The 17,485-nt window shown below is 43.2% G+C and overlaps 1 protein-coding gene across 1 annotated transcript; it reads right to left on the bottom strand.

Moving 5' to 3' along the window:
- Positions 1-379: 379 nt before the first annotated feature.
- Positions 380-17,162, bottom strand: LOC762630 (peptidase M20 domain-containing protein 2-like). Its single transcript, XM_030982599.1, has 8 exons — positions 16,951-17,162; positions 16,066-16,270; positions 6,982-7,185; positions 6,237-6,385; positions 5,629-5,771; positions 3,999-4,153; positions 2,798-3,023; positions 380-2,430 (listed from the first exon to the last, which is right to left on the bottom strand). The coding sequence occupies exons 2-8, from the start codon at positions 16,231-16,233 to the stop codon at positions 2,285-2,287; spliced, it is 1,191 nt and encodes a 396-aa protein (XP_030838459.1). The 5' UTR covers positions 16,234-16,270; positions 16,951-17,162; the 3' UTR covers positions 380-2,284.
- Positions 17,163-17,485: the final 323 nt, after the last annotated feature.

The following is a 17,485-nucleotide window of genomic DNA, read 5'->3' on the forward strand; positions in this document are numbered from 1 at the left end:
CATACTCATTTATTTCGAGTTGTCACACAGTATCCATATTGCAAATACAGTCACCTATAATTTATGGCTTAACATGGCAGTAATACATCATAACAAATATATTTTTAAAATATTTTAAAATTTGTATTTAATTTGAAAATTCCATTCACCTATTTCTTGTAAATGATCAAGGATGATTCTTGAATGATCAGTTATTTCATGGGGATACCAATTAATTTGTATTTTACCTGTTTATATGCTTGTGTATTTATCTATTTTGTTTTTGATGCTGTTATTTGTTTTATTCTTACCAAACGGGGCCTCATGGAAGACCACCAAATTGGTGATATGTGCCACCCTTAAAATATCATAAATAAATAAATAAATAAATAGGGTTCATTTATAGATCAGGGCCCCTGTTTCATAAAACTTGTTATCAATAACAAGTTACAATAATGATATAAGCTACTGAAATCGTAGCATTTGATTAGCTGAGAGCAATTTGGTTATAGAATTGTGACACTTGTTATTGAAAACAATGCCAATGGGGTCCTGATTTTCAAAAAGTCATACATCAGGACCGTGGTTTCCTTAGTTCTTCAAATCAGATTTTAGCATACCACTGGTCAGTTAGAATTTCAAATAATGACAACAAGACATTTAGCTGCACTCTCAGATGATACTAAATATCAATTCCAACTTTCATTATCCAGGTAGCAAGAGTCCCTTCAAATTTAAAACACCTTTCCTCTCCCAAATGCTGTCCCAAATAATTTATGTACAGTGTACCAGTAATTTATAACTGTCATCATTTGCAGATGATCTGTGAAAATGCGCAAATCATGTGGCCACAAAATCAATAAGAAACAGCCTAAATATATTACATCTGGCAAGACCCTGTGTGGCAGAGGTTAAAAAAAACAGGCACATGTTTCCTAGTGACCCATTCACTATGTATTATCACATCTTTGCTCGACATACACAAACTAAATTCTTTTTGGAAAGACATACATATTTTCTATCCAAAGAAAATACATGTAGATACAGTTTTTTTGCTGCTGCTGCAGAAGTGTACTTCTCTTTTTTTCCTTGTTTATATTAATGTTTGATGTTGATTTTGTTTGTATAATGTTGATCTTTTTATGTATTGGTGGCCCCTTTTTATAAGCTCTGCTTTCTCCGGGGTCACTAAACCATCATTGTGTTATTCTAAATTCTTGATGTAACTTATTTTGATTGTATATATATTTTGATGGTTGAACAATAAATAAATTGAATTGAATTGAATTGAATACAATCCAGTTTCAAAGTGTATACCAATCATCTGAATTTTTTTGTTTGTATATATCCATAATACCTAGAATGTATAAAATCAACTTAAAAAACTTTACCTGGCTTCCAATAGATAAATGGTTAAGAAACATGAAGAAAATAATTGATAACATAAAACCCCATGTTTAAGGCTGGCACAGAACCCAAGTTGGACTTGCATGGTTCCATGGGTTCCAAGGGCGTACGTTAGCAACATTTTACTGTTCCCTTAGGATGTAATTGCACAATCTATTTGTAGCTCATAGTTTGGCTTCAGCTAGCAACATGGAACCCACTTCATGTTTTGGTGATTGGTACATTTTTTTAAAAGACGTGACCTTTCTATGCAATACATTCCAGTTTTAAGTGAGCATATAAAAGCACTGTTCTGATAATCCAGACATTACTAGGGGGTTGTCATCAAACTGAACTTTCATTAGACATTAAAATCACTGATGGGTGTCTAGGGTATATGGAAATACTGAGAGTAATGAATTTATATTAATATCTAACATTGAAGGAGAGAAACAAAGAGACAGAGACAAGAGAAAGGGAAAGGGGGAGACAAGACAGAAAAGAGAGAAAGTGAAACGGTTGATTGATTAAGATGTTTACAATGTAATGTGACTTTCTTAAGTGAGTGGTGACCACTTGCATACAAACACCACTCTTATAACCTAGATATATGCATGTACCTAGTATATATATAATATAACTTTTATAAAGTTGCTTTTTCCTGAATGGTGTTTCTCATATCGTGTGTAGAATAAAGACCACCTGCTGACAGGAGTTTATACACATGATTCCCAGTAATTTGAATGTTTCCATAAAACTTATCATCAATATCAAGTTACAATAATGGATCTAAGCCCCTGACATCAGGGCATTTCATTGGCTGAGAGAAATTTTGTTATACAATTTTGGCATCAGTGGCCGATAACAATTTATGAGGCAGGGCCCTGGAGGACACGATCTATGGACAGTTTGCACCTAGCTATGCTTTTGTTTCTGCCATCTGAAGAGCAAAGTCCTTTTTGATGTTTGCTAAGACCTCCTCATTTCCTGGTTTCATGACTTCCAGAGCTGTCAGAGCCAAGGATTTAGCCTGGACCAGAGTAGGGGGCTGGGCTGCAGCAGCACCTGAAAACAATGTAGGATATTCATGAAGTTAACAGCTGATAGGAATTGAGAGAGAGAAAGAGAGAGAGAAAGAGAAAGAGAGAGAGAGAGAGAGAGAGATAGAGGAGGATAGATAGATATAGAGATAAAGAGAGGGGGAAGGGAGGGATCCAAATGAAGGGGGGAGGGGAGTGGGAAGAGAAGGCACATTCAAATAAGTCAAGACAGTAAACTCAAAATATGAGAATATTAACACAATAAAGAGACAATGATACAGAAAGAGATTGACTAATGGAGGGACTACATGGTGAGAATTTGTAACTGTTTTAGAATCCCTTTATAGGAGGTGGGGGGGGGGGGAGGCCTAGGGGCGTGGCCCAATACCAACCTGCCGCTGCAGTGAATGGTCTGGAATGGTTGGCTGCCATGGTTCCTATGTCGTACATAGGATGTATGCTAGGGACCACGTACGACACGTCTCCCATGTCGGTGGAACCGGAACCACTGTTGTCATCAAAGACTACGCCCATTTGGGAAGCCTCCCTCTTGTAGATTGATATCACGGTGGGATTGGTGACAACATTAGCAAAGCCTCCAAGATCTTTGACTGTGCACTGGATAGAAAAGGACAGAATTGCATTTGGTTATTGCCAAAGTATCGTCATCTGCCCGGCAAAGGGCACAAACACTAATTTAGGTAAAGCTTTTCAGTTTTAATTTTGTAGTACTACAAAATTAAAACTGAAAAGTGCCCACCAGGGTTCATGAGTGCCGTAACCTCCGTCCCCAACGGGAGCCAACTGCTAGTTTCATTTTTATCGTCCCTCCCTCTTGGGACGAGGGGCTAATTTTCGGGGAGGTATTTTGAGAGGGTTTTCTTTCGTTGGATGAGGGACACTCTTCATTCCCTTTTCACTCCCGTGGTTTTGTTTCCCCCGACTCGGAACGAGGGGCTAATTTTCGAGAAGGTAACTTGTAAGGTTTATCTTTTGCGGGATGAGGGACACTTTTTGCTCTGCTCTCACTCCCGTGGATTTGTTTCCCCCAGAGATCTGCTCATGGGATTTTGGCTTCGATACCCCCGGGGTAGCACCAGCGTTTTTTGGGTTTGATTTGCCTGTTGATTTTGTCTTTTTCGTATTTGTTTGGGTTTTCTTCCCTTTCTCATTCGCCGGGGTGTCCGTCACGGACCCATCCTTAGCGGTATTTGATGTTGACATCGTCTTTAAAAGTTGAAAAGCCGGTGAAGTGATTTGCGAGCGCGGGTGATTACATTTGTTAATGTACTATTAGCAGGCGCCGGCAAAGGAAAGAGGAAGTGTTATTGGCGCAAGGCCTTATATACTACTGACCGTCGGGGTTTCCTACATTGACTCCGACGGAGTATGACGTCACAAAAAGACTTAGTCTGTGCTTAAAGACTCTTCTTTGTGTTTTTCTCTAAGGAGAAAACCTTTGCCGGTAAATAGCGGGTAAAGGGAATGGCATTAATGGTATAGGTAAGTATGGCGTAGTCTGCCATAGATATTGTGATGTCATTTAGGATGAAATAAACTGTTCTGGCAGAGAGTCTCATTCGGTCTTCTCACCTCACAACCTGTTGCCACGGCAGCACCCTGGGCACACCCCACAACCTTCTTCTTGACCTGTGAAAGTGCTTCCTGTGTTGGAGCCCTTAGGTAGTAAAAGAGCTCCGCCTCCTCTGGTATGATATTAGGCTTGGCTCCACCATTTGTAAATATGCCTTGCAGATGGAAGAAACACACAAAATTTCAATTCAGATTTTGAGAAAATGTGAGATACACTTTTTCTGAAGGTAACATCAAATTTTGCATTTGTGAAGTTTTGCATTCACAGAGAAACTGGCTTAAAGGCCCACTGTACTACTTGTAGCTACTAGCTCCCTCTATATAGAAAACATTGCCTAATCGTTGACCATTGGTCCCCCATGATCCTCTTTTACTTATGTTAATTGAGAGCTGAGTATGTCAGTGACTGTCCTGGGTGGTCTAATCCCTCCTAGCCAAACTAGTACAGATGGGCTTTAAAGTAAACCAATCACCAACAAAAAAATGTCAGTAGGCCTACATTAGGGGTTCCCTAGCTAGCTAGGCTATATCATAAAGAGATAATCGCAAGTTCAAATACTCTATCGATTGACATAGAAGCAACTTATGAGTAGACTGCTCAATAAATCTGTATTGTGGTGGAATAGAAAAGGGATCGCACAGATCCCAGGGCGGACTCGGGCTTTTTGTGTGTATAGTTTTAGCTCATAGAATGCCAATTAAGTTTTTGTTTTAAAGGTTTATTTTATAAATTCTTGCTGTACACAATAATATTTGAGGTGATTGGTACACTTTACATTACCTGAAACAATTTATCATGGTGGAGATGGTATCCATATGACACAATGAGAAGTGAACTTACTTCTGAGAGAAGGATAAATCCCACTCCTGACATCTCATTCATGCACTTCATAATAATACCAGAGATTGGGGTCAGGGAAAGAGAGAAAAACATAGAGGTGGTGAGTAAATTAATCTTGGAAAGTTTTAAAGGTATAAACCAGTTTTGGAAATGCCCCCCTCTCAAAAAATGAAATGGAAGCTCTTCTTACCAATCATGTGAAAGAATATGTTTTGACTAATACATGATGATACAAATTTTGCCGGGAAACCGCCTACTAATTGATATATTTGGACTTTTTATATTATCATATCGATCCGAACTGGGTAGATATCGCGTAGTCATATATACATCTTTCTGTGTACAGTGCTTGTAACTTTATTTACCAAGACTGGGCCAAATTTCTTATCATTTTGATGATTTCAGAACCTTGCAGTACACACCAATACTTATATGCTAGATGATCAACCTTTTCTGATCGATTCCATGTTTCTTTCACAATGCAATCGCATGACTAGAACTGGTCTATACCTTTAAAAGAGCCATGATTTAAAATAATACTTACATTTTGCTTAAGCAAATTTCAGTTCTTATGTAGCAGATCCAAAAAGAGCTCCAAAGATCAAAAAAGTTTTTTTTTTTTTTAAACAGAGACTAGGGTTTCTCAAAATGAGCATTGTGCTCCTTACAGCAAGGGGTAGCTTGCATGGGTGTAAAATCAATGGGAATACTTACATCATCTATCGAAAGTGATACAGTATAGAATTATTACCAAAAAAATAGAGGACCGAGAGGAATAGTATTACTTACCATGAACTCTCCATTCTGGTTTCAACTGTTGTCTCATGACTGAGATACTATTATAACACATCACAGCTGCATCCAAGGCGTTCACTCCTTCCCAGGGAACTGCAGAGGCATGGGAAGCAAGACCAGTGAAGTGAATTTTCATTCTGGAAAAATTGAGATAACGCGATCAAGAGAACGGGACGTATATACCGACGGCCGGACGTAAAAACGGACAACCCGAAAACATAATGCCTCCGGCTACTCGGTTGCATTGGCATAAAAAGCCAGAGGAACTTTCCATCAAATAAAGAAAACAAAAAACAATCATAGTTTTTACAATAGATTACTCCTACGTTATACATCACACAAGTGATTACCAAAAACTTTCAAATTTGTGACTTGTGCATTTTAGGATACAGTCATATGCTCTGATCAAACTTTGATTGAATTCAAAAATATAAAAATAGGATTTCTGTTCACTTAGTATGATGTGATAAAATACATCTGGATCCTTACAAAAAGGTCTAAATGCACAGGGATCACTAATAATTTACTCTAGACCCCTGGCAGTGGTGGAAAACAAAATAGTATGGAGCCTGAATGTAGGAAATCCAACGAGTCTTTCTTACTCTAGCATTGATAAGGCTACTGGTTGTGGTACTGTGTAAGCATAAGGATGTGCCATCATAGCTACATCCATCCCCTGGAAGGCCCCAGCTTTGATCAGGTCTATCTTGCCTCCTGCCCCTTCCTCTGCCGGCGTACCAAGCACTGTAACCTGGTGGTACAAGTTGTGACAGAACTTACATCAAAGATAATGTTTGGGTCCTGAAAGACATTGATGCTCAAGAAAAAGTTGGGGAAGGTTCAAGAACTGCTATATCTGTGAGGTTTGGAAATCATCAAAATGATAATAAATTAGCACAATCTTGCCTGAAGTACCATCCAATGCACACAGGAATATGAATATGGGACTATTTGTGGAATGAAAGTTTGGCCCCGGAGTGAAATTCCTAGGATCTACAATTCGTCGGCCGGCTGGCAGAAGGGCTTAACGCGCGAGCGACTCGAAAACTACTTTTCAAATTATTCACATTTAAAGATACGTTTCATATTTAAACTGCTTTCCATCCCGAAAATTGTTTTAAAACTTAAAAGACTAATAGAGATGTTATAGTAGAACACGGCCACAATTTTTACCCGAAAATAAATCAGTTTTATTAAAGTTTGGGGCGATTTAGTGCTAACGCCCTTCATGATCAGCTTAAAGCTTCATTTTTTACCTGAAATTCGGGCTAACGCCCTTCTGCCAGCCAGGCCACAAATTATGTACAGGATCCTTGTTTATAGTGTCAAGCCCAGGAATAAGCTTACCCTTCCTATGGGAGTGCCATCAAGCTCCATTGCAGCTTTGATCCCTAGACCTGCGGCTGCTCCACACTCGGCAATCAGGTTGTGCCCACAGGCATGGCCAATTTCAGGAAGAGCATCGTATTCACATATCACACAAACATGGATGCCACCATCAGTTCCATATGTAGCTTTGAATGCTGTATCTAAGTGATAATTTCTTGTCACCTTGAAATGGGATGAGAAATTGATTCATGGTTAGGCATTCACATTTTTTTCTCCATTCAAAGGTTATCAATATATTCCCCCCCCCCCCCCCCATGTTCCAAAATTTCTACTCTTCCTCCCCCTTCCATGGGCCGTATTCTGAACCCCAGTGTTATCTCTAATATTGTTGTATCTTTTGAGATAAGATCTTTTATCTTATCTTATCTTGCATGGTATTGTAACGGAGTTGTTTCAACGTAGCGGGCGTATGTGGGTCAGTGCATGCGGGTGGGAGTTAGGTATTAGGCATGAGCAAGAGAGGACGTGTTCGGGCAGGTAGCTAGGGAGGGCAGGATAAGATAGGTGAAACAGGGTGAATCGGAGTACTGCTACTAGCTGTTGAAGGGAAGTTACATTGTAAAGTTGGAGTTCTTCGTGAATAAAGGCAAGTACCTTTTGATGTAAAATGACACTGTGTTTCCGTGTATTATAGAAAAAGTAGCGTGATCTGAGTGCGATCGATGATGTTGGAGTGATAGCTTCACTGTTTATGAAAGAACCGTGCGGGTGATTGGAGTCTCGTGAGATTTATTGACCGCTCGGTAATGGTGCATGCAGGGACCCCGGACAAAACCCGTTACATTGGTGGCAGCGGTGGGATAAACATGCTGAAGCAGGAATTAAGCAACATCAAGTGATTATCGGGAATGCTAGTTCGCCTACACCTACGCCTTCACCTACTACTAGTTCACCTACACCTACACCTACTATAGTTCACCTACACCTACTATAGTTCACCTACGCCTTCACCTACTAGTTCACCTACGCCTACACCTACTATAGTTCACCTACACCTACTATAGTTCACCTACGCCTTCACCTACTAGTTCACCTACGCCTACACTTACTATAGTTTACCTGAACCTACTAGTTCACCTACACCTACACCTACTATAGTTCACCTACGCCTACACTTACTATAGTTTACCTGAACCTACTAGTTCACCTACATATATAAGTGCCTATTCTCCACATCCTTTCACCTACGTATAGCGCCTATAATGCTCTTCGTGTTATCACCTAAATAGCGCCTATACACACAGCACACTTGCCCAGCTACACGGCACACAGTTTGAAGTTGTTGGATCACCGTGTGGCAGTATGGCAACTAGCCTGCATTCGGTGGAGGAGCTAGAAAACCTGGTGGCTGAACTGCAAGAGAGTAACGAGTACCTCGAACACTCCAAAGGACAGAACAGGCTGTTGATGGAGCAAAATCGCCTCCTTCAGTTGAAACTGGATTCAGCTACTGCAGCACACGGACGGAGGGATGAAGAAGTGCAGCTTCGTGACTGGGGAAATCCCAACAAGTTCGAAGTACGATCTCCAATGAGTTATGAACTGCCTGCCACAACAGTTGAGAAGACGGGAGAAATGGATAAGGCTGAGTTTCCCAGCAGGCTGTACAGAGAGGTACAACCACAAGGCACATTAACATCAAGGCAACACTTGCACAGTGAAACGAGTACAACCTCAGAGGATCAACTACAAGGGCCGACCAAGAGGAAAAAGAGTGGGATAGGGAGCATGCGAGAGAAGGAGGCATGTCACAGGAACCAAGGATGACAAGACAGGAATTGAGTCCTGGGTTTTCTGATGAAGAAAAAACAGGAATGTCGCGCATTTCCCGACCCAGCATTGTGCCAGACAAGTTCGATGGGAAGAATCCATGGATCGACTACATCCAGCATTTTAGGGCATGCAAGTTGGCGAATGGTTGGAACGACGAGGAGGCCAAGATTTTCCTTGCCGCTAGCCTTAGGGGAGCAGCGATCAAAGTCATGGGGAGCCAGAGGCAACTCTCGAGGATAACGTACCAGGAGCTTGTTCATTTGCTCGAGAAAAGGTTCGGCCCAGGGCAGATGGCTGAAAACTACCTCCTAGAATTACGTTCAAGGCAGCAAGGACCTCAGGAGACTCTTCAGGAGTTGGGTCAGGCTGTTCGAGAATTGTCTGAATTAGCATACCCAGAACTACCAGAAGAGGCGCGTGATCGTTTGGCGCGTACACACTTTGCAGAAGCAATAGAGGAGCAGGAAATCCGTGAGGGCATTTTCAGATCACAGCCAACCACAATGGATGAGGCAATACAAGCTGCTATGACCACGGACAACTTTTTCCGCCTTGAAGACCAACGAAGTGGGAGAAGCAGGTTCCACCGCAAACTAGCCAGATCGACGGAGGAACAGCAATCACCTCTCACAGAAATATGGAAAGAGTTAAAAGAGATGAAGCTCAAACTTGAAGAACGAGACAACAAGGTAGAAACGTGGAAGAACCAATCACGTGGAGAAGTTCGGAACTGCTACAATTGCGGCGAAAAGGGGCATTTGGCTCGGAATTGTCCTCAGAAGAAAGGACAAGATCCGTCGGGAAACGAGCACGAGCCGACTCTGCAGCCCGAGGGAAGGCCACAAGAAAACAAGGGCAAAACCGGAAAGGACGAACAGTAGAGAACAACCAAAGGGGCAGAACTGATCAGGAAAGACATAATGTGTCTAGGGCATGTGTCCAGAGTGGACTCTACGTTGAAGTTGAGATTAGGGGAGTCAAGACCATGCTTTTGGTAGACACGGGAGCAACAGATACAATTCTTTCTAACACAGTATACTACCGAATTCCCAACGAGAAAAAGCCAGAATTGACAAGGTATGGAGCAAACGTTTCTAATGCTATTGGAAGCAGAATGGAGACAATGGGCAGCTCTTGTCTAGAATTAAAGGTTGGCAGGACGGTTTGTTCAATTCGTGTCATATTTGGCAATACTGGCTCAGCAGAAGGGATCCTTGGAATGGATTTTCTGATAGCAACACATGTGAAGATCGACTTACAACAACTGCAACTGGACTTGAATGGAGACAAAATCAAATGCAGTGATAAGCTGGGGCATGGATTATGCTTCAGGGTGGTGGTAGAGGAGACTACCAAGATTCCACCGGGTCATGAAGCATTGGTCCCAGGATTGATTAAGGGGAATCCTGGTGAAGCCGGTCTCGGGATCCTAGAACCTACAGAGGAAAACGAAGTAGGAAGAAAAGGGGTGATGGTTGCAAGAATCTTGGCAGAATCTACAGACAACACAGTACCTATTCGAGTGTACAACCCCGGAGACAGGGAATGCACTATCAAGCGAGGCACAATGGCAGGTCACTTTACCCCGGTGAAAAAGACTGATGTTGTAGACATGACAATGCACACATCCAACGATGAAGATACAGGTGACGTCCCTCCACATTTGGTTGATTTGTTCAAGCGGAGCAAGACAGAGGTACCCAACAGCTTTCACGATAACATTGCCGAACTTCTACGCAAGAACCAAGACGTATTTGCGAAATCTGACACAGATATTGGACGGACCAACCTTGTTCGCCATGGCATCAACACAGGGAATGCGTCAACGATAAAGGAGAGGCCACGAAGATTCCCACCAAAGGAACAGCAAGAGATTGACTCCCAGATACAGGACATGCTTCAATCTGGAAGCATAGTGCCAACAGAAAGTCCGTGGGCTTCAAACGTTGTGTTGGTACGCAAAAAGGACGGATCGAAGAGATTTTGCATAGACTATAGGCGACTCAACAACGTGACAGTGAAAGATGCATTTCCGATACCCCGCATTGATGAGACACTGGACACTCTGGGTGGATCAGAATGGTTCTCAACTCTAGATCTAGCGTCAGGATATTGGCAGGTCGAGCTAGATGAGGATGCCCAGAAGAAGTCGGCATTTGTGGTCCGTGGTGGCCTCTACTCCTGGCGGGTCATGCCGTTTGGGCTCTGTAACGCGCCGTCGACGTTTGAACGTCTTATGGAGCGTGTCCTTGCAGGGTTACACTGGAAGGTTCTACTCGTGTACCTCGATGATGTGATTGTTTTTGCTAAGACTGTAGATGAAGAGTTGACAAGACTAGAGACAGTTTTCCAGCGCCTCCGGGATGCCGGGTTGAAGCTGAAACCCAGAAAGTGCCATCTCTTCAAAAGGAGTGTCTTGTACCTTGGCCACGTAGTGTCACCTGATGGCATCTCTACCGATCCTGAAAAGATCAAAGTAGTGGAGGATTGGCCAGTTCCAACTTCTGTTAAAGAAGTCCAAAGCTTCCTCGGATTGGCGTCATACTACCGACGTTTCATTGGTGGTTTTGCAAACATTGCACGTCCTCTTCACCAGCTCACCGAAAAAGGCAGGGAATTCATCTGGACTAACGAGTGTGACTGCGCTTTCTCTGAGTTGAAGGAACATCTCCTGACGGCACCAGTCCTCGCATACCCAGACCCTGAAAAGTCATACATACTGGACACTGATGCAAGCAACGTGGGCATAGGTGCGGTACTCTCTCAAGAAGTAGGAGGAAAGGAGCGAGTCATCGCATATGCAAGCAGAGCTCTATCCAAACCCGAAAGGAACTACTGTGTGACAAGACGCGAACTTCTAGCCGTTGTTGTCTACCTCAAGCATTTCAGACAGTACTTATACGGAAGTAAAATTACTGTCAGAACCGACCACGGCGCCTTGAGATGGCTGCTGAATTTCCGTGACCCGCAGGCGCAGATGGCACGATGGCTACAGGTCATAGCAGAATATGACATAGAGATAGTACACAGGGCTGGTCGTTCTCATTCCAACGCTGACAGCCTGTCGAGAAGGCCATGTGTTGCTTGCAAGCAGTGTGGAGGAGGTGAGCCACCTCTGGAAGAGCAACAGAAAATCCCAGAAGTTCACATAGACAATGGAGTGAAAGTGAACGCCGTGACCCTCGAGCCATCAATCACCTCTGCAGACATGAGAGACAGACAACTAGATGACAGTTCCATGAGTTGGGTCATAGAGATGAAGGAGAAAGGAGAAGACCGGGCCAACTGGAGTACAATGTCTTCCTTTTCAGCTGCGAAGAAGGCATATTGGCGATGCTGGGACCAACTCGAGATCAGAAACGGCGTCCTTTGTAGAAGATGGGAGTCAAACAGAGGCGATCAGATTGAGTGGCATGTTGTGTTGCCTGAGGCCCTCAGGAAGATGATGGTCCAAGAAATACACAGCGGGCCTTCAGGCGGACATCTCGGAATGCATAGGACTACAGCAAAGGTTCGCCAGCGATTCTACTGGCCTGGCCTGGATACAGATGTTAGGTCCACAGTACGTCAATGCAACGTATGTGCTTCTAAAAAATCACCCAACAAGACCAGGAGGGCCCCCTTGCAGCAGCACCAAGTCGGCATGCCGATGGAAAGAGTCGCTTTGGACATCATGGGCCCCCTTCCCGAGTCGGAGCGAGGGAACCGATACATAATGGTTGTGGGAGATTATTTCACCCGATGGATGGAAGCCTATGCAATACCTGACCAGAAAGCAACAACTGTGGCGACTGAGTTCGTGAACCAGTTTGTATGTCGTTTTGGAGTCCCATCAGTCTTGCATTCGGACCAGGGCCGAAATTTTGAATCAGCGGTCTTCAGAGAGATGTGTAGTGTCTTGGGCATAGAGAAGACACGGACAACGCCGTACAACCCGAAATCCGATGGACTAATTGAGCGATTCAATCGTACGTTGATCACCATTGTGTCCATGGCCATCGAACCTACCAGACGGCAAAGAGATTGGGATGAGAAGTTACCCCTCGCTCTCTTCGCCTACCGTTCATCCCCTCAGGAGTCGACCGGCGAGACACCGAACATGTTGATGTTAGGGCGAGAAGTACATCTGCCAATAGACCTTTCCGCTGACTTGTGCAAGGATGATCGGGAGCTGGATCGCGGTCTGGATACGGATTATGCGGAAAACCTAAGGAACAAGATGAGGCTGGCGCACGAACGAGCGAGGGAGAACACATCAGAGAGTTCAAGGAGGCAGAAGAAGGTCTACGACAGGAAAGCACATGCACATGAATTAACGGTCGGGCAATTTGTGTGGTGCTACAACTCAGCTAGGACAAAGGGGTTGTCTCCCAAATTGCAGCGTCGTTGGAAAGGGCCGTTCCTCATCATTCATCGATTGTCTGATGTCGTCTACAGGATACAGGCAAAGAACCGAGGAAAGAAGATGGTAGTTCATGCTGACAGGTTAAAGCCTTATTTAGGTGAACCTCTTGCCTCGTGGATTGATGAACCTACAAGTCAGCAAGTAGACCACGCTGAAGAGGAGAGTGGAATATCACAAACAGAAGACCTTGTAGAAGATGGTGCTGGAGTCCAGGCAGAAACAGAAACTGAGCAGATACAAGACATAGCCGAAGGGGAGTTGTTGCAAAGTAAAGCGGACAGTACTGTACAGCCAAGCCCAGTTCCTAGACGAAATCCACCACGGACAAGGAATGCGCCAGGGCGACTTCTATATGAGATTTGACTTTAGCGTGATTGCATTGACATGATTATGTGACTATTTTGCTGGATTGACGGATGAAGCTTCGAATTTGTACTGAAATCATAGATTAGTAATCACTTCAATTCTTTCTTTGTTGCTTGCACAGATCGTGTTCGTGCTGAGGGATCAACATGGGAGGGGACTCCGAGAGGACAATCAAGTGCTTCACATGCCAGAAGTACTTTGCACACAAGAGGAGCTTGGATCGTCACATTGACGTCGAACACAAGGACGAACAACGCTTTGTATGTCAATATTGCAGCAGAGCATACAACAGGAAAGATAACTTAACGGCACATTGCAGAGACAGACATCCTGAGAAATCCCAAGACCGGGAGCGAAGCCAGTCGCGGGGAAGGTACCTTGAAAGGCAGAGCAAGTCTGATCATCGCCGTCGCAGTAGGAGCCCGTCGAGGTCGCCTTTGCCGAACCGGAGAGAGGAGAAGAAGAGAAAGGACAGGAAGAAACAAGTTGTTCAGGCAAAGCTTGAACGCGATGAGTTGCCCCAAGACCCGCTCCAGGTTGTCGTCTCTCCTCGCACCAGGGAAGAAGTAGAGGGGAGGAAAGGCAGTCGCTCGAGAAGACTGTCTGGTAAGCCACTCGCTATGATGAGACAGCAGCAACTCACCAGTTCTGAATCAGAGGAATCTGCAGTCGCTGATGTGGCGTCACCGGAAGATGGTTGTGGAGGCACATGCAGCTGTTGATGTCAGGAGTGTCCAAATAGGTCGTCCGATTCCGCCCCTTGACGTGAAGAGGTTGTTGCGCAACCAGAGGGTGGAAGTTGATGAATTTTCCTCCCAGACCTCGTATAATGGGGCAGAGAAAGTTTTCCAAGAGACGAGGGAGAGGAAGTACGGCGCCATCTTCTTGCGGAATAGTGCCGACGTGAGTCAGAAGGAAGAAGGCGGGGGGACGACGAAGGTGCGTAGTGTCCAAGCTGGAGTCGTAGGTGTTCATATGTCAGATGAGCAGTTCTCGCGAGCTATCTTAGGGAGGATTCAGAGCGTGACGCAGACTACCACTAGGCAAATATTTCAAGGGGGGATCCTTGTTAGTAAAGAGGAATCAAGGAAGGAGTTTCATGTCGACATCATTGCAGGATTTGATGATTCAACCCAATCCGTTCAGTGAGATGTTAGACGCTATGCACAAGTTCATATGATGATCGCAGATAATAACCAAAGGACTTACTACGTGTAATAAAAAAAAAAGAAAAGAAACGGACTCTGTATATTTTTCATGTTTTCATCAGTTATTAATTGTTCAAGTTTTGAGATGTTTTGTGACTTGCAGTTTTATAGTTAATGTTACGCACGGGATTAGTTGTTTTTAAGTTTATAAAACGAGGACGTTTTTAAATTAAGGAGGGGGCAGTGTAACGGAGTTGTTTCAACGTAGCGGGCGTATGTGGGTCAGTGCATGCGGGTGGGAGTTAGGTATTAGGCATGAGCAAGAGAGGACGTGTTCGGGCAGGTAGCTAGGGAGGGCAGGATAAGATAGGTGAAACAGGGTGAATCGGAGTACTGCTACTAGCTGTTGAAGGGAAGTTACATTGTAAAGTTGGAGTTCTTCGTGAATAAAGGCAAGTACCTTTTGATGTAAAACGACACTGTGTTTCCGTGTATTATAGAAAAGTAGCGTGATCTGAGTGCGATCGATGATGTTGGAGTGATAGCTTCACTGTTTATGAAAGAACCGTGCGGGTGATTGGAGTCTCGTGAGATTTATTGACCGCTCGGTAATGGTGCAGGGACCCCGGACAAAACCCGTTACAGTATTTACAACAATATTTACAACAGGTAGGGGGTTGTTGTATCTTTTGTGGTGATATAATGGGGGCAATATTTCTTGCCCAGAACCAACTTCGTGCCAATTAATAGACGAGTTAGATGAAGATTGTGTGTTGACCGGAAACATCACAGATGAGAACTTTCTAAGAAATTACATGCTAGGATATGACGATTTTAATGCTCTCATCTTAAGCAATATAGTGAAAGCGTGACTTGTCTTCATGATGACGCGCGTAATAAGCGCTCAAATAACTAATTACGCCCAAGATTAGTATCTGTAGGCGCATCTTCAGATATGGCATAAAGTATTTCTATTGGTTGACCTACTTATCATGCTTATATAAAACAGATTTTGATTGGTAGGGTCCATACAAATGGGCGTGTCAACAGTGGTAAAAAAAAAGATAGAGGCGGTCCTTCAAGAGATAACACAGGGATAAAATGATTTTCAGAATACCAACTAACAACAATATTAGCGCTGTGTTAACTCAGGGAGATACCGGTACAACAAAAGTTAACACAAAACTTACAACAATGTTCAGAATACCGCCCCAGTGCTGCTTTTCTTGCTCATCTCTACTCCCTTTTTTTTCTCTCCCTTCCCCTTTTTCTCTTCCTTCATCTCCTCCTTCTCTCACTTCTTCCTCCCCTGTTCTAAATAATTTCTTCGAATATCAGAAAGATTGATACCTCAAAACCCTCCTTTTCCAGATAATCTGTGAGAATCTTGTGAGCATGATGTTCCTCATAACCCAGTTCAGGATGGGACCAAATCTCTTGACTGATGTTATTGAGATCCGAGGCTGATGCATCTATCTTAGCCTGGGCCACTTGCTTTCTCTTGTTCCACTCGGTCATAGTAATAGTCTTACAGGCAGACTAGCTCAACAGACCCCTAAAAGGAGGAAAAGAAAAAGAACAGAGATAAGAATTTTGTTGACATTATGCAAGTTTAATTAATAAATGAATACAATTGCAACACCCAATTGAAGTACCGTACATTTTGAACATCGTACAGGTTAGTGAGGGGAGGTTTTGCAAAGACTGTGTGTGATGGCATTCTCATCGCGGACAGTTTTTCAAGAAGATTGGGCAGATTAGCTGAAATTAAGTTGCTATATTTTTATGTTTTACAATGATTTTTGATGTTTTTTTGAAATTATATGAAAAGTTAAATCTATTTTCTTTCCAATCATATTTTTAAAATATCAGTAGGCTAATTAAGTTTTAAAAAATGTATTTTACTGCTAATTAGGTGTCATCAATTCTCACTGAAGTGCCGATTTTGAGTGAAATCAGTTGAGTTTTGTACAGTGGTGTTTGAAATGTTGAGAATCAAAAGCACATATTCGCTTTAGTTTTACTACACAGTCAGGATAGTGATGCTCCTATATGTGTGCCATGCACTGCACTGCTGCATGCACACCAATGAGTGTCACCTGTATCTGTGAACACTGAAATTCACAAAAACATTCATGTAAAAACGGGATGAGCGTCATAGTTCATTCATTGATATTTATTTATAATCGCACTCACAGCATGCAAGGATATCAAGAGCTATTTTAATTTACTTACAAAAGAAACAAGTGGAAATGTTTACAATGATATCGTTGTTGACGTTTCGGCTAGTATCGTACTCCACGGGAGGCTTATGGTTAGCTCGCCCCGGAGTTCAGGGATGTTCGAGTCTTCGCTTCGGTGCGGCTTCCGCACCGCGCTGCCTGGCCTTGAGCAGAGCTATAGCGCGGGTTTACGATCATTAAAGAGGGGCGTGTCTGATGGGCGTGTCTGATGGGCGTGTCTGATGGGCGTGGCCTAAGTGGGTACGTCTTGTTATTTCTTATTGGGGGGGGGGGGGGGGGAGGCAGGTGCTGAATATGTAGTATGGTACTCAATGAATGTAGATCGAGGTATGAAAGGCCTATGCTTTTTGTTGGGGGGGGGGGGGGGGTTGTAGGAATAAATGTTATTTAATTAAAATATAGATCTATGTTGTGTACCATATTTTGAACCAAATGATACATATAGAACCTATTTCATTTTGGGGATAATAAAATTAGATGGGAGCAGAACTATTTTGTTCAGCCTAGATCTATCTCATAAACATAGA

Source organism: Strongylocentrotus purpuratus, unplaced genomic scaffold (assembly GCF_000002235.5).
Source record: "Strongylocentrotus purpuratus isolate Spur 01 unplaced genomic scaffold, Spur_5.0 spur5_contig_825, whole genome shotgun sequence".
In the NCBI taxonomy this organism is placed as follows: Eukaryota; Metazoa; Echinodermata; class Echinoidea; order Camarodonta; family Strongylocentrotidae; genus Strongylocentrotus; species Strongylocentrotus purpuratus.

Bases quoted from the DNA above. Each gene is read 5' to 3' on its own strand.
- LOC762630 (XM_030982599.1), bottom strand. From the start codon at position 16,233: ATGACCGAGTGGAACAAGAGAAAGCAAGTGGCCCAGGCTAAGATAGAT. The intron at 7,186-16,065 runs GTATCAATCTTT...TCCCATTTCAAG, and splicing joins TGGAAAAGGAGGGTTTTGAG to GTGACAAGAAATTATCACTT. The intron at 6,386-6,981 runs GTAAGCTTATTC...TTGTACCACCAG, and splicing joins ATGGCACTCCCATAGGAAGG to GTTACAGTGCTTGGTACGCC.